This window comes from Ascaphus truei, chromosome 17, assembly GCF_040206685.1.
Source record: "Ascaphus truei isolate aAscTru1 chromosome 17, aAscTru1.hap1, whole genome shotgun sequence".
Taxonomy (NCBI): Eukaryota; Metazoa; Chordata; class Amphibia; order Anura; family Ascaphidae; genus Ascaphus; species Ascaphus truei.
The window spans coordinates 21,807,415-21,826,023 of NC_134499.1; the positions used below are offsets into that span (position 1 = coordinate 21,807,415).

Sequence of the window (18,609 nt, forward strand, 5' to 3'; positions counted from 1 at the left end):
AGCCCATTTTTGGTCAGCTAGTCATGCAAACCCATGGCTACTTGACCCGTGGGCTACTAAGGGGTTAATATGTATTGTAATTTATTTTAATTACTATATCATCTACTTCAGGTTGGTTTAGATTATCTTGCTTATGTATATATTGGAATATATATATATATATATATATATATATATATATATATATATATATATATATATATATATATATATATATATATATACTGCACCGACACACTTTATTCGAGCAAATACCCGGTATGTACCTGGCAGATACCTGGAATGCGCCGCTCCTCACCTCTGACAAGCCCCGTTGCGTTTGCCTTCCCAGCCTGGGTTCATGCCTGGCTGACGGGCGGCTGATCTGTTAAATGATAATGATTAGGATTTAATAGGCTGCAATGCTTCGCGTGTCTACCAGATGGCATAAATTCATGAATTGTAATGCAGTATATATATATATACTGTGCAGTATTGCAGCCAGCGGGAATAAAATGCTTCAATCCCTGCCTGGAAAATAACCCAATGCACTCGGGCAGAAAACAGTCACAAACCTCAATACACCCGGGTATACCCGAATTCGTGGGACTAGCCGAGCTCGAATAAAGTGTGTCGCCAGTGTATATATATATACCTGTATATATATGTGCAAATGTAAATACAACTGTATGCTCATCTGCATGTCTTAGGCAGGTCTGCAACCCCGCCTTTCACCATTATCACCCAGCATACAGCACTTCCACTGCAGCAAGGAATTCCGGGATAATATATATATAGGAACGACAGGCCTAACGCCAGCCAGGTCAAGGAGATAACAAAAATAATATAAATATATGTATATATTAGGTTTGAAGCAGGGGGTCCTGGGAGCTGAATCCCATTAATTTCGGTTCCGGGGACCCCCTGCTTCCCGAGATTCACACCTCTGTAGGTCCTGCTGGTATCTTTCTGCAGTTTAAATGTTCTGGCTTCCTATTGGCCCACGTGACGAGTCATTGAAACTGGAGAGATACCTGCGCCCCGGACGGAATTGTGTATCTTGGAAAGCAGTGGGTCCCCGGAGCTGAAATTAATTGGTTTCGGCTCTAGAGACCCCCTGCTTCAAACCTATATAAAAAAAAGACAGGTACCTTTTAAGCTGCCATTACGGATTGTCCTTTATGGCAGGAGTGTGCAATCTTTCCCTGCCTCGCCCCCCTGCCTGCTTCCCTCCCTGCTCGCGACCCCCCCCCCCCTCCCTTACCTTCTCCCCGGCTCTCCAGTGTCAAGTGACGCTGTGGGGGTCACATGACATCACGTTATCCCGCTGGCGTCATTTGACGACGCAATGCCATGGCGACGCGTTGCCGAAGACAAGGTAAGTGAAGTTGCAGAGGCCTCACGCTATCCCCCTGCATTAATTGAAATGCCTTGGGGGAAGAGCGCGGGGCCTCTGTAACCACCGCGCCCCCCCTGAGAAATCTTGCGCCCCCCCAGTTTGCGCACCCCCGCTTTATGGGACTGATCCGCTGAACTCCCTGGGCCAAAAAATCGGTTGATCTAGGACAGATTCAAATCCGCGCCAAAATTTCACCAATCTCTACCGTTACGGCTTTATTTGTTTGTTTTTCATTATTGAAATGTCTTAATTTGGTGGCCTAACAAGTTCTCATATAGACCATGATAATTAATTTTAAGTTAATTTTGTTCAGCTGTACACATATATTCTTATGCAAATTACTACTTAATTAGTCCTACTGAAACAGTAATGTTAGAAAGAAAAATACATACAAACAAAAGTGAATAATTGCTTAGCTTTCAAACAAACCACAATGGCAGTAATTCATGGATATAAACATTAACTATGAATCCAATAGAATAGTTACATCAGTCATACAGCCAGGAGATACAGAAGCTGCAATTTAATTTACCGCAAAGATAGTGGAAGAAGAACCGAATACAAAGGGATCTATCACAAAATCTTTCTAATGACTCATAGATAATAAACCCTTGTTCTCATATTCTCACCTCAATGTCCCCACATTTCACTATGGTCTCTATCACTGCCTTAATAGTGGCGTTCTGGTCATAGTTAATAGGAAGATAAAATGAATGTGTGCTTGTGCATGCAGGAGAGATATTTCCAAACTCTATTCATCATATATCCAGAACATTTCGATATCAAGCCTTAGACTCAATAAACTTCTGCCACATAACTCTATAGTTTGAGGGTCATTGCAAGGCTAGTTCATAGTCGTATTGCTAAACAAACTATGGTAAATGTTTGTTCACTATAAAAAAAATGTACACTCAAACATTATCTTCCATATACTGTATCATGAAAGAAATATTTTTATTTCCTTGCAAATCTTCTTGGACAGGTTCTATTGTGAGCAATATTCTCATTTTCTCAATTTAAACAGTAGGTCCAAATAGATACATTTATGTTCGGTTGTGTTTCACACTCAGCTTTTTCTAGCCTATGTCACCTTAATAATCTTGATTTTTATAGATATTTTTTTTCCTATGTATGTCTTATAAAAACATTTCCATCATTTGTGCTTCTTGTGGACCACAATTCATCTAAAACTGGAACTTGGTTTTACCAAATATTGGATTTTGCGGATATACAGTACCAAATACACTGTATTTGCCCATTTTCATAGTCCTTGGTGTTTGTGTGTTGCTTTAAAGCAGCTGTCCAAGCTGCTGTTTTTATTTTATTTTTTCTCCCTTTAATATGTGCATCAATACAATCCATACAATGATAAGTACAGTAATTAGCTAAGTTGCCAATCGATATGTTCTCCTGTGATTGATCGGGAAAGATTCTGCTTGGGGGTTCACTAAATGGCTGCAGAGAAGTATTCTGCAGTCAGTGGAATAATTGTATAATAATATGACAAAGTTCTGTGGGGAAGATCATGTGACCAGGCAGTCACTAGATACAATTGGTGCACTGCTAGAGAGGGCAGGACTCAAAAAGGGGTGTGCCTGAGCCTGTTTCAGAAGAGGAAAAGGATGCGACTTTGTAAATGGTTGCTACAAAAATAAAAAAATGCTTCTTACATTATAATACATTAAAAATGTAATCTAGGTTTTTTTTTATGCTTCAAGTATTTTCTCATAGTACCGAACTGATTTATTTAAAAAAAAAAAAACACACATGTAGGATATTGCTTGGACTTTAAAGGTACAATCCCACATAAGGGGCTTCTGAAGGGGGAAGTGTTGAACAATCAAGTGTTTTCTTTCCCCTTACCCCGCCCTGTCTCATCAGTGAACCAATAAAAATAAGGGGAGGGGGGACTCTGGCTGTACAAGCATTTGTTGATCACACAGTGACATCACACCATGACATCACACCGTGACATCACACAAAGGGGTCAGAGAAAATCGCCCCACTTCCAAGCCTAACTTTAAAAAAAGACACACTTTAAGGGAGGGATGCGCAAACTTCTTGAGCTGCGAACCCTTTGTCGGGAGCTGCAGCATTCGCGCCCCCCCCCCCCTCTCCTAATGGCTCGGCGTCAAATGACGTAGCGGGTCATGTAACATAACGTGACCCCACTGCGTCATTTGACACGCTTTGCCATGGCGACGCGTGACATCACACGACCCCGCTGTGTCATTTGACGCCGCATTGCCGAAGACCCGGCTGGCAGCAGGTGAGTTACAGAGGTCTCATGCCTCCCCCGTCATTTAATTTAAATACCGTGGGGAAGAGCGCAGGGCCTCTGTAACCGCCACTCCCCCCCTAGGAATTCTACCGCTCCCCAGTTTGCGCACCGCTGCTTTAAGGTGTCAGATTTGGGCAATAAGGTATTAATTACCCAGATGAGACACCTTAAACATTGGTCCAATTGCCGCTTGAACTGTAAGGGATTTCTGATTGGGCTGTATGGTGCTTACTGCTGTTTATAAAATCTGGGTAAATGCTTTTAAAATCTAGAGGTACAATTGAGGTTTTTGCCCCAATACTGTTGAATTCTGGTGACAATCTGAAAAGCTAGAAGCACTCTTCCTGTCCAAATATTACCATTCTGTTTTATAAAATCTCAACTCCATTGAGACGTTTGACCAGAATAGGTTACTTTGCTAGTGTCAGTGAAAATACATCTGACTCAGAAGTGACCTTGTAACACACAAGGAATTAGGTCTGCCAATGCTATTCAATAGGTTTGAAATATATTCCACTTCCTTTTTTCAGCACCCATTTGAAATAATGTCAGAGAACAAGTCAGCTACAAGAAGGAGAAGCAGATTCACTTCTGTACTGATTAGTAAGCAGGAACGTGGATCAAAACTCCCTCTGCAACCATGATAATAGTACAGCACTAATAATTCACTGTGAGACTATAGAAAACAAATGACATTTTCTTGAATTCTGTCATGTTCTGCTAGCTACATACAAAATGCTACATTTCTATTCTCAATCATTTCAGCTATGGTATCAATCCACTATTATATAATGTAACTGCCAATACTGATACATAGCCCTTTCATCAACAAAATCTCATTTGCATGTTACACTGTACAATGCTATCATTTTTACGTTGAAATGTGTAGTAAGGTTGAGAGTGTAATGCTCATAACATGTTATTCTGGATACAAATTGATACATAAGCTCTAAAAAATACAGAAGAATTTAAAATGCAACTGATCTCAGACACACTATTAGAGAGGGTTGTGGTTCCTTACAATGCATCTGATCTCAGACTTGCTATTAGACAGGGTTGGGGTTCCTTACAATGCATCTGATCTCAGATGTGCTATTAGAGAGGGTTGGGGTTCCTTACAATGCATCTGATCTCAGACTTGCTATTAGAGAGGGTTGGGGTTCCTCATAACTTCACAATATAATTATTGGGTTCCTTACCCAAAAAAAGGTTAAAAAAAAAACCCACTGCTCTAAGCGCTAAAACACACCCTTGAATAAATTCTGTGACTTTGTTTGATATAACAAAAATGTGATTATTCGTAACTTGATAAGCTTTCCCTACAATAATTAATGGTTGATGCTGGAAAAGAGACCGTCGCACAGTCTCAAACAATTTCTTATAACAAAACGATGCCAGCGCAGTTCCCAAATTAGAGAAAAAAAGGATAATAAAAAAGAAAAAAAAAAAGAAAAATAAATTTCACAAATGGTATAAAGCTTGTAGCTCTCACGCTGAGCTGCCTTTGAAGCAGGTGCATTGAGGTATCTTCTGCTTTCAGCGCGACTCTTGCCGCTGCAAGTGAACTAACCAGCAGAGTGAGGCGCGCTGACATCAGATGGTAAGAACCGGAGAGAGGTCACAGACAAGGCGAGCACTAGGAGTCGTGCTGTAAGGAGATCTCCCTGCACCCGCTCCAAATGCAGCTCCGAGTGCGAGAGCTAAAAGCTTCATACCATCTGTGAAAGTGCGAGTGTAATTGTCCACACTTTCTCTGTTGTTTAATACAGTTTCGATCTACAACACAATCAATTTGGGGGGGATTTTCTTTGTTGGTGTGTCACTGGGCGTAAGGATCACCATTGGATGTGCTGAGATTTCAGCGCAGAGCCTAATCAATAAAGACTATTTCCTAGGCATTCCATGTGAGTGCAGTACGTTCATCACTAAAGATTCTCAAAATAACCATCACAATACTCCACAATAATTTTTCTCTCATTTGGGAACTGCACTGGCTTCGTTTTAAGAAAATGTTACTGTGGATAATGTACAGTATGACAAAACGTTATGCGAGTAACCCCTGTTATCCAAGCTCCAAGGGTCACTGCAAAATGATCTATAAAAATACGTGCTCAGCATGGTAAGGGAAACTTTCTTTATAGGTTGTTGAAAGCTGTGGGGGAAGAAGGGGGCCAGGGACTTTTACAAAAACACGTAAAACTTAAACAATAATAGAATCTCATTCACAGAGTAGGTTGCAAAAATACAACCATATACACTATGGGAAAATATTCATCCTCTGACAGATCAAGGACCTCATTCAGGGAAGGCACGTGCTTGAAAGATATCAGGATTGGTGTCTACGTGCTGTTCTGTATGGGCCTAACGCCGCAGCGGTTTAGGATGTTTTGCCGCGACCCAAGCACCACCATGCGTGTTGCCACCGGGACAACTCACCGGCGGGACACATTGCCACTTCACATTTTGCCAATCCAACGCATCTTTAAATGTCAAATGTCCCATCATCCCACCACGTGCGCTCCCGCAACACGTCCTATACTGCCCATACCTAGGCACCATCGTTAAATGTCCTGCGCAGGACCGCTACACGTCATAGACCGCCCGCTACAATGCACCATCTTTAAATGTCCTGCGCAGAACTACAAACAGAACTACAAACACAGACGAAATATTCTAGAAAATAGAATAGTCACTTTTTAAGAGTGAGTTAGCGGCAGATACATATGGATGCTTCAACTGGGCTACACTACAAAGCCGATTTTAAAATATTATTAATATTACTCCAAAATAGTATATTAGAGGAAAATTTCTAAGATGAGAATACAAAATGGAAAATTAAAGGCAATTTAAACAAAAAATATTTTTTGACCGTGTTACTGTCAGTCTGTAGATTCTATTTTTTGCATAACTTTGAAAAACCTAAACGGAGTACTGCGATGGAGAAAGAGAATGAAGCAAATAGATGTCTATTAAATCAGGTTTGTTTGGATATGTTACCTAGGGGTTTCCACTTGGTGGTATAAGTACTATTTGTGATACACATGGTCCCATGAAGAGGTGCCAATTACTCATGAGACATCTAAACATTTAGTTGTGGAAAAGAGAAAGGCAGAAAAATAGCAAAATATTCATACCAATGGTATTCATATAGTTAAAAGAGAGCCGTCAAGTAAAACTAGGGGACATACTGTAATTTTCCATATGTATGACATACGTAACACAAACTTTATGATGGTGCTATAGCACTGCACAAGGTTAGGAACGGCTGTGTTACACTACTTACAAGGCACTGCATGGCGGTAAAGGTTATCTCGGATAATTTGTTGTAGCTCGTGGTCTGGAGACGCTTTCTGAAATCTCTGACTAAGATAATGTCTTAGGTCCTTGTTCAGTCTGCTTCCTGTGGAAAGAGAATACAAACAGAACACGTTTAATGCATTGTTCTTTAGTGCAAACATCATTTGCCAAATGAGTTCAAATACAATTTAAAACATCATAATACAGACGATGCCGTTTTTGGTAGAAATGGAAATGACTTGTCTGCATGGAAAATGAATTTGTATGTTTTCTATACCCACAACGTATAAATGGTAAAAGTAGATAGTGGAACACCATCATTATAGTGTTTCCTAGATCTAGTTATACAGAAGTAACAAACTATGAATCCGATAAATGGCAGAAGAATGAATTACGTTAAAGTGATGATCAGCTACCATGTGGTTGTGGTATTGGCCTTTGAAGTCGAAGATCAAGGGGGAGCACTTACATAGTTGCATAGATGAGGTTGAAAAAAGACATACTGTATGTCAACATCCTTCCCATGATTACTTATTTGGTATATCCCTGTATACTTTTCCTTTCGAAAGAGATGTCCAACCTTTTTTTAAGATATCTATTGTATCCGCCATCACAGTCTCCATGGGTAATGACTTCCACATTGTAACTGCCCTTACTGTAAAGAACCCTGGCCTTTGTTGCTGGTGACATTTCCTCCAACCTTAAGGTATTACCTCGTGTCGTTTGTTCTGCCCTTGGGAATAGTTGTTTTGAAAGCTCCTTGTATTGACCCTGAATATATTTGTATATAGTTATCATAGCCCATCTTAGCCATCTCTTTCTAATGTAAACAAATCTAAATTAGCTAGCCTCTCATAAACCAGATTTTCCATCCCCTTTATTCATTTGGGGGATCTTTTCTGCACTTTTTCTAATTCCATAATGTATTTTTTATGGAGTGGTGCCCATAATTGTACTCCATATTCAAGGTATGGCCTTATACAGTGACATAATTATGCTAATTTCTCTTCCATCTATATCCCGTTTAATGCAAGATAAGATCGTATTTGCCTTTGCAGCTACTGCATGACATTGGGCACTACTCCTAAATCCTTCTCCATCAAGGAATGACCTAATTGTGCCCAATTTCAGTTGTAAGTGCCCAAGGTCACAAGAAGCTGACACCGGGAATTGAACCAGGTTCCCCTGCTTCAAACGTTGTCATTGTTTACAGAGTCTGTGTCTTTACTCACTGACCTACTCCTCCCCATATGTAGTTCTCTACACATGTAGTATTGCAATGGCCTTACTCCCCATTCATGGCTCTAAATACAGAACTGTATTCTTATATTGAACCAACATAACTTTCTGCATAATGTAGATGCGTTTGTGCCTACTGTCAGAACCTTGAAGGTGACCTTTTCAGATGTCATTGTTTGTGGCTTCTATGTAGATTATTCTCGGACGTTGGAGGGTGGGAGGCTCAGTGGAGATGTGACCTAGTGATTGTTTATAGTAAAAGATTAATGAAATATCCTCCCAACAAAGGTACTGGAGGCTAATACAATAAAAGGGTGGACACAAGATATCCTAAATATGAAAAAGTCAATAATCTAGCTGGATCTGAGGTTTTCCCAGAAGGTACTGTAGATAAGTAGTGAGACTAGTGATTCTTATTTGCAGTTTAATGGTACATTTTTACTGTATGTTATCAGGTCCATCCACATATACAAAACACAAACATACATAGAAACATAGAGTTTGATGGCAGATAAGAACTACCCTGTACTTGGCCCACAGAGTTTGCCCATAGTTCGGCCACATTAGCACAAACATATACTATGTATGAAACATGGATTGAATGAGAAGTGTGAAGTGTATAATACAGGCATACCCCGGTTTAAGGATACTCACTTCAAGTACACGCGCGAGTAAGGACATATTTTCAATAGCACCATATCCCTATGTCTGAACACTCGCTTCACGAGTATAGACACTTATTCTGCCCTACAGACCGCCGTTGTAGTGACGCGCTGATTCCCCTCGCCCAATAGGCAAACGGCAGCTCGCGCATGCGCCTGTCAGCACGTCCTAAACAGCAATATCGGCTCCCTACCTGTACCCAAGCATCGATAAGTGGGAAAAGGTAGTGCTTCACTTTAAGTACATTTTCGCTTTACATACATGCATGGACCCATTGAGTATGTTAATGCGGGGTATGCCTGTACTATATTTATCATTATCGTCATATTTTGTTATCTTTTCGAAATCTGGAATACAATGTCAGACTACAGATTTAATTTTCCATCTGTGATTCAGTAGAATCAATCTAAAATGCACACAGAGTTAAAATTGTGCATTAAAAATCGATTGCTTTAGAAACTGAACCAAAATTTAAGTTCTTAAGTGGAATACACTAAGCAAAGATCCTTTGTGAATTTTATTGTTAGAGGAAAGGTCTAAAATTGCTGCTCAAGTGAAATCTTGCAATTCCACATTCTGCAGAATCAGCACATTAAATTGCACAATATAAGCAAAGGATAATGTTCTTGTTGTCTGTGTACATTTATAATAGGAAGTTGGTGATGACAGAGTCGAATTTAGCAATGTAGAGAACATTAGTTAATCTATTTAACACCGATTTTGTAAACTTAATAAAATCCAGTCATATTCCACGGAGTAATATTCCCTGTCTTGCCCTAAAAACTGCAATATAAAGGGGAAAGCCGCTTCACCAGATTTGATAACTCATAGTAACAAGGCAGAAAAATGGCTTCTATTCTACTTAATTAATCACATATCCATTGCTACTCTACCAATTATAATCCATGCATTTCACACGATACACATAAATTACAAAAAGTTCATGATTTAAATAGGTCCATTAAAGCTAAAAGCTGCTTCCATTAATGGTCCCATAAACACCCCGTGATAAACAGCGTTATACGGGATTTCTAATTACTGTGTCATTGATATATTTCGCTGTAAACATTTACAATAGGCTTGTGCTGGTTCGTAAACTTTACTTCTAGAATTTAAATATATAGTTTGAATTATGCACTTGAGTCTTAACTTTCCTTTAAAGCTGCAGACCCAGCAATATCCTACATGTCTGGTTTTTATTTTTTTTAATACATCACTTCTGTACTATGAGAAAAAACTTGTAGCATTTAATTAAAAAAAAAAAAAGCAACAACTCTGAATTATTTTTTTATGTATTGTAATGTAACAAGCATTTTTTGTTTCTATAGCAACCACTTACAAAGTCACATCCCCTTCCACTTCTGAAACAGGCTCTAGCACACCCATTTTTGAGAAGAGATAGAAGTGAAACAGGCACACGTACTTGTAGATCAACGTAAATTGAGCCAAAATAACCATCGTTACGGCTGTGTAAAAGCCTTAATCAGCCTTGTTATAGGCCGCTTTACACAGCCTCAGCATTGGTCAATACATTTTCGTTGATCTGCAAGTCTGTGTGCCCGTTACACTTCTATCTCTACTGAAGATTTCTTTGGGACATAAGTATGCCCTTTTGAAATGGAGCACCGGCTATTGAGCCTGCATTTTTCCTCTTATGTACATCCTTTTTGAGCCCTCATTATAAAAATGGTTCGATTTCCTTTTTCTATCTCAAAAACATTTTGTAATAGCACAACCTTTAAAGCAGCGGTCCAAGCTGCCGTTTTTTTAAATTCAATCCATTATCCCCCCCCCCCTTTAAATATGTGCATCAATACAATCCACACAGTAAGTAAGTTAGCTAAGTTGCTGATCGATCTGCGAAGATTCGGCTCGGGGGTTCACTAAATGGCTGTCAGTGCATTAGAGGACAAAAGATGCAAAGTTCTGTGGGAAAAATCATGTGACCAGGCAGTCCCTAGATACAATTGGTGCACTGATAGAGAGAAGGCAGGGCTCTGTCAAGATGGATGGCAGGTTCCTAGCTTAAAAAAAGACCAACTTATTGCAGCCAAAATAGCTGACTTCTACGATACTGTGTGGCCCTGTAACAGTTTATTGTCCCATATGTGTGTGTATAATATATATATTCGCTCTTCAAAAGAGTCGAAAGCTTCCCCAAGATCACAACTAAAGATTACTCGAAGTTACGAGATCTTGGAGACCTGCTGCAAGAACTGGAGTTCGCAAGGAAAGACCATTCCTTAATAGGTCTCAACGTCCTAGACTCAGCTCGTGGAGTGAGACCCATCCTGGAGAAGCTAACCTTCAACTCCAAGAAAAATGGATCTCACGAGGCTCCAAATACAAAAGGGAGAAGCAAGTCGTCTACCCCCCATTCTCCATTTTCTTGAGCTTCATTCGCGAAGCAGCAAGAACGAGGAACGACCCCAGCTTCTTCTTAGGTGCGCAAACCACATACAGTGCAAACAGCCTGAGGAACGAGAGACCAGCGACGAGATATGGCAACCCCCAAACACCCATCTCGACAGGACGGACGTGCCTCCCACGACCCAAACTACTCCCGATCAGTCGGTCGCCGGAGACAAGGAACCAAGGGACCCAAACAGGGAATGTCCCATCCACAAGAAGCCACACCCATTAAACAAGTACTTTGGGTTCAGGATGAAGTCCCTAGAGGAATGCAAGAGGTTACTTGGAGAATTCGGAGTTTGCTTCAAGTGCTGCGGTTCCACGACTCACCTAGCCAGGGACTGTAAGGAAGAGATCAAATGCACAGTGTGCGAAAGTGACAAGCACGTGACAGCGTTACACCCAGAGGCGATGACACTCCACCAACTCAAGAACCCATCCTCCGTAGCGGAGCATGGCGGGGAGAAAGAAGGAGAGTCAACATCCGTCACATCTCAGCGCACTGAGGTATACGGAAAAGAAGGTGACAAAGTGTCCTGCTCCAAAATATGCCTTGTCGCAGTGCACCCCCAGGGACAACCTGAGAAGGCTATTCGGATGTACGCAATCCTCGACGACCAGAGCAACCGATCGCTGGTCAGGTCAGAGTTCTTCGACATGTTTAACATACAAGACGGTGCTTCTCCTTACACTCTCAGAACGTGCGCAGGGCGAATGGAGACCACAGGGAGAAGAGTGAATGGCTACACCATATGCTCAATAGACGGCAAGGTGAACATGCCCCTTCTACACTCATCGAGTGCAACCACATAGCCACAAACAGGGACGAGATACCCACACCAGACGTGGCACTCCATTACCCCCACCTCAAAGAAATAGCCAACCACATCCGGCCGGTGGAACAAGGCACTAAGATCCTGCTCCTGCTCGGTAGGGACATCATGAGGGTACATAAAGTCCGTAAACAGCATAACGGACCCCACAACGCGCCATACGCCCAAAGACTTGACCTAGGATGGGTGATAGTGGGCAACACGTGCACCAACAAAGAGCACGGGCAAGACTACGTTGATGCCCGCAGAACGGTGGTGACAGAATGTGGACACACATCTCTCTCTAAACCATGTCTTGGCCATCTCCAAGTGACCGAAGGGCCAAGTGAAGAGAAAAGACAAGATCATACCTCTGAGACCAACAAAGACATCCTCACGTCGATGGGATGCGACAATGGCTTAAGATGCTCAGCAGTCCAGACAGCTAAGGATGATGAGTCGATTCCACCGAAGGAAGAGAGTAACCTCCCAAAGGTGACCGACAAAGGGATCGTCCAAAAAACAATAAACGATCAAACGGTCCTCCCGCGAGCAATGGCACAACTAAGATGTACAGTTGTTCCTCTCCACAGAGCATCAAGCGACAAAGCAACCAACTGCTACGGCTGGCATAGCCGCAAAAGATTGCACCCCACAGGTGAAGCCACAGTGTCAAAAGGACTGTCCTCTCACACATCCAAAAAGAGACAGCCACAGAGACATTTCATAAAGGGCAAAAGAGACTGTTCTTCGTTACGTCCGGGGAGACAATAACCTCCCGATGGTAGTCAACAAAGAGACACAAAAGCGCTTAACCAAATTACGGGGAGATGTTCTCGTGCAAGAGGAATGCACCAATGACCTACGGTGCACAGCGTTCCAGACAACAAGGGACGATGACAAGCAAACATCATCAAGGGAAGATAGAGGATTCCCGAAGTTAACAGGCAAGGAGCTCTCTAAAGACGGACTAAGCAGTTGGGTGACTCCGCTACCATTCCGTTCATAAAGAAGGCGCTTCCCAAACAATGGAGAACGTGCCATCTCTAGGTTCACTTCGCACCTCTGCGACCTACAAAGGGAACCAGAGACCAAAGACAACCTTGTGGCCTTCACCCAAAAGATATTCCTTACCGGCCACGCAAAGCCAGCACCTCTAATGAAGAAAGGTGAAGAATGTCGGTACCTCCAATCACCCGGGGCCTTCCACACTCAGGAACCCGATCAAATCCGGGTAATGTTCAACCCCAGCACTCAGCTTTAGGGAGCCTCTCTGAGAGACGCCCTCTTTACTGGACTAGATTCGACAACCAGTCTTCCAGAAGTGTTGTTCCGCTTCCGCAAGGAACCAAACGCCATCTCCTTCTGCCGAACGCCAGGTGATAGAGTGACAAGCTACCACGACTGGCGCACTTACAAGGGGATGTGCTCTGTGGATAAAACTGCAGAGACAAAAGGACTGTTTTCTCACAAGGCTAAAAGGAAACAGTGCCAGAGACTCTTACAAAAGACATTGTGTTGCATCAAGCTAACCAAGAGCTGTGCAGCAACCCGGCTTGCCTTACTGGAAGGTTGGCCAAAGAACTTTAACGCCAGTGGTACCAGCCGGTATCACCTTGCTATGGGAATATGGACCTTTGCATTGTTATGTTATGTTTGCATTGCACATATGTTCCACATAGCATGTTATATAGTGGTATCTACAGATACCAGACGGGGAGTGTCATGGAACAGGTATACCCCTGTCTACACTTCTGTTTCACCCCTCCCTTTCTCCTCGCAGCCCTGCTTGTCAGCTTTCTTAATACCAGCTGTATGTGTTTGGTTCTGCACACAAACATAGTGTTTGTGTGGTAAATGCAGTGCCATTTCCCTTCTCCCAGCAGCTTGCTGCATTAAATATGTAACATTATTGCAGCATGTTGTAGCTTCCCCTGACACTCCTGTGAGTTGCCATGGCAGCCCCAGCCTCTCTCTCTAATGGGCTAGTCTGCTTTCTCCCCCTCTGCTCTGCCCACAGATGGTCTGTCCCCAGACTATCTTACTACCCAGCATACCTTGCCATTTCCTTTCCACCATTTACTCTGGACTCGTGAGAACCTGGCTGTAACCCCTGTAATGGTGCTGCAGGATTATCTTTTCACCTCTCTTTACTACTAAGCACACACAGAGATTTAGACCTACACCTCTACACAAGATACTGTTTTTACCTGCTTTCTCCAAAATAAAGTAAGAAAAGAAACAGACCTTGTCGTGCTTGGAAAAGAGGGCGAGTTGACACTATCTGAGCTAAGTCATCACCACGTGACCCTCTGGCTTCCAAAATACAATGCTTCCACTGCAGCAAGGGATTCTGGGAAATTACATGCAAATGAGCACACAGTGCCACCTTTTGCTTCAAATCCATTTTGACATGGACCTCTATAAGCTTATGCTTGCTGCATTGCACAGCTTTTCAGCACAGCCTGTGTTAAGATGCATAGCCAGTAAACCCACCCACAGACAGCTGTTTCAACCTTTTGAGTCTCATCAGTGTGAGGCTGGTTATACTGGCTTTGCAATTTGAAGCAATTGCCATTTGCGTGTAATTTCCCAGAATCCCTTGCTGCAGTAGAAGCACTGTATGCTGGGCGATAATGGTGAAAAGCGGAGTTGCAGACCTGTCTAAGACATGCAAAGGAGCACACAGTAATATTTCCATTTGCTATATGCTTTACGGTGGAGTTTTTTTTGTCCCTTTTTTTACCCACCATAACTTAACTAATATGTGGTATATACATTGTATTCAAAGTACTCCAGTGTGTGCAGAGCGGGTAATTCACTTAGCCAGTCATCACACAAAGGAATCTGGGCCTACTATGTAAATGTTGGCTGGGTGAAGTGCATGGGATACTAGAGGAGTGGGGAGGGGTGTTGACCAAGGCCTGGGGAACAATCCCTCCAAATGCATAGCCATTGTTCATCCCAGACTCTGAGGCATCTGTCTCTGCAGGAGGTATCAGGCTGAAACTGGGCCTGGGTTCTATCCCCAACTCTCTTCTCAACTTAGTTCCCTAAGGAATGTCCTATTGGGGAGCAAAATAATGGAGAACAAAAAACAATTGTATTTTAAAAGGTTTGCTACTATTACTTTCTTCATAATACAAATAATACAAAATACAATAATACAATACATAATACAAAAACAATACATGTAATAAATGTGCTAAATAATAACCACCTTACTATAGTACTGGAATTTTATGTGAAAACACAATATGCATTATCTACGGTTATCATGTACACAGAGTAGATTTAAGATGGTTTCCCCAATCAAGATTTATGAGAGGAAAGAGAAGAACGTGTTTAACCCTGGGATTGGCTATAATTGAGCAACTCTTTTTCTTCAACATAAAAAGCTACCAATTGTTAAAAAAACATACTGTAAACAAATGATATATTTTACTGACTGAAAATATGCTAATAGTATTCATATGTGTATAATCAATTAGTTACTTTTATTATTTGGAGAATAAAAAATCCAGTGTTTTTTCCCCAGACAATAGAGACCATTTATTTGGGTCACTGAAAACACCACCCAAATGACACTTCGGTAAAATGCCAAATGGTAAAGCAGATGGTCTTCTTGTCAAGCAAACCTGCAATATCACAATAATCAGATAGGATCATAATAGTCAAAATATAGCACCCACACATTATCTTTTATTAGATATGAGGATTTTCTGCTCATCCTACAATGGCCCAGATCCCCAAAAGCTCTGTTATTTATAACACCTTGTTAAGTGCTAACCATTAATGATCTTTGACGATATTGATGCGTCAAGTGCTATTTTTCAACCGTAACCAGGGTTGCCACCTTCTACTCACAGCAACCTGGAGAGTTTTTTTTTCAAATGCCGCTCATACCTTCAGCGGCGTCTCCCGGCATCTCTTCGCAATATAACTGCGCGGCATCACATGGCGCCATGTTGTCATGATAACGGGACACTACGTGACATCTGTTGCCAAAACAACGGGACTTATGATGCATAGGCGTCACGCGAGGCACTGCACTGCATCATGACATCACATAGCGTCTCATTGTAATGGCAACAGGCGTCACGTGATGCGGATACGTCACGTAGCGTTCCCAATGACATGGCAACGCGGCGCTATTGGATGCCACGCGGCCATATTGAAAAGAGTTGTAGGATGCCGCAGTATGCCGGGAGACGCCACCCGCCCAGGGTTTCTGCCACTCGGTGGTTTACTAGGTAAACCCGTAGCCCGGAGATACGAAGCCGAAACCCGTAGTCTCTGGGTGAAACCCGGAGTGGTGGCAACCCTGACTGTAAGGAGCCCATGCGTTAGTGTAACAGATGTTAGTGCTAATCATACGCAAAAGAGGTGTTCCCTCTAAGAATGCATATCGATGAAGATTTGTTAAAGATAACGCACGGTTTTAACGAGACTGTTAATTCATAGCTAAACTTGTTTTTTTTCCCATCCACTCCCTGAAATAGGGCTTTTTACATTGTCTGGATGAGTGTAAGACCACAGTTAATTAAATCCTACCTATCATATTGTTATTTACCGGGTTCTTTCCCTTGGGTTGCCTTCTCTTTTTCAACTTTAATTAAACACCTATTCAGGCTTTGGATGGGAGTTCCGCCGCCTTGGGTGAGACAGGCTCAACGCCATGTTATCTGAAACAAACGCGAGACAGTGCTAACATAACATGATAAGGCTATTCTAATGAGATCACTAATGACCATTGTTTTGCATGTAATTAGCTTTGTGGATTGGCATTAACCTCAGGGAACATAAAAATAATGCCATGTTAACAAAATCATTAATGGACGTTATCAGCCCTGATTTAACAGAGCTCTGTGGGTCTTGGCCAGTGTCTTGTAAACGAGTCATGTGCTCAACTGTGCATTAATGTGACACTTTTGGAAATGGCTAAAGAATCCAGGTACATTATGCTTCAAGGTTCCTGAAACCAAGTTGTAGAGGCAGAAGTGTCAACATTGACGTGTGTTCTCGTGTCACCTACCCGGTGAAATATGTGGCATTGCTGCTTTCAACATGTTCATTACCATTACACAGCCTTCTGCCCTCATGTGTTTGTAGACATTGATGTTTATGAAGGCTTTTAACAGGCTGGAATACTCCATGCTTTTATGTTGATTACGTATCCATGTTATTAACAGAGCTAGGACTCTCCTTGCTTTAACCTTTGTGCAGTGCTATCCAACATCGCTTTTGAAATGTTGCATTACCTCGAAACAATTGATTTATGCCCTTTTGACTTGGTTAATTAGACTTAGAGTAACATCATGTAAATATATACACGTACACACAAATGCAATGAATATATTGATTATTGCCGTTACAATGTAGAATTGTAATATCATTAAGGAGATATTATGATCCTAATGGTATTCATGCAAACTGGTGGTGAAATTAACTTCCATTTGCAAAATGTATATCAAATTATGGAAATGTGTTCTACTGGGTGTAATTGAGTGAAAGCGTTGTCTCACAGAACTAAGACACTGTTGTCACAGATGCACATTTTTACTAAAAAAAATATTCTGTGCTTGCTGACTAGGTGAATTTTAATCATTCATTATCCTGAATATAGTCAAATAACATTCATCAATTTCAAAGTACGTCAGCTCATTAAGTCCATCATATGACTTTGGTACAATTGATTATTGAGATTGCATTTTGAGATATCTTGTCGCCTCCCCCCAATGACACAGATATATGAATGAAATAGTATGACACTTACAAAAAAGTAAATAAAATTAAACCTGCAGTTGCAACAATCCTGCTAGGTACTGTTTAGAATGGAGTTTTCCAGCCAAAATATATATGTGCAAAAACAGAATTTATTTAAAAATATATTTGACGATGGCAGAAATATTAAAACTAAAATTGACTTGTGGTATATTGCATTATGGGATATAACAACACTAAGCCAGGGGTGACCAACTTTTTTTTTTTTTTTTCAGACGGGCAAATAAAAGGGAAAAAATATTTTGGGGGCCACTGTGTGGAGCGGGCAAGACCGGCGACACCTTGTCCGGGACTGGAGTTTCCACCTTGGCTCCCGTGTTGGCAGCTCTGTGACCTCCTCCAACCAAGCCTGTCTCTCTTTCCATCTCCCTTCTCTCTCCGTCCTCCTGGCACTCACCGTGCCCTCCTCTCACCCGCCACACGCTCACTCACGCCCATCACTCAATTTCCCCCCTTCTATTCTCTCTCAATTCCCCACTCACAATCCCCCTCATCTCATGCACAATTTCTCCCACCCTTTACAATCCTCTCCCCTATACAATCCTTCCCCTCCACAAACAAATTCTTCCCACCCCCCATTTCAAATCTGCGCCAGGAACACATGTTGGTTTAGATTGGTGATTTTTAGTGATTTAGGAGACCGCTGGTGTTCAGGCAGCATTTTGAAATAATTATTATTATATCACTTATTTGATGCGCTTTATTTGTTGGTTATGTATCCTTGAAACCTGATGGGTTGGCCA

At 41.7% G+C, this 18,609-nt stretch overlaps 1 protein-coding gene across 9 annotated transcripts in view; it reads right to left on the reverse strand.

Annotated features, from left to right (window-relative positions):
- Positions 1–18,609, reverse strand: part of MAGI1 (membrane associated guanylate kinase, WW and PDZ domain containing 1) — a 379,816-nt gene that overhangs the window by 160,204 nt on the left and 201,003 nt on the right. For all 9 annotated transcript variants that reach the window (XM_075574262.1, XM_075574265.1, XM_075574268.1 and 6 more), the window contains exon 2: positions 6,943–7,059. In XM_075574262.1, the coding sequence (XP_075430377.1) occupies positions 6,943–7,059 (117 nt within the window). The remainder of the gene's footprint in view (positions 1–6,942; positions 7,060–18,609) is intronic.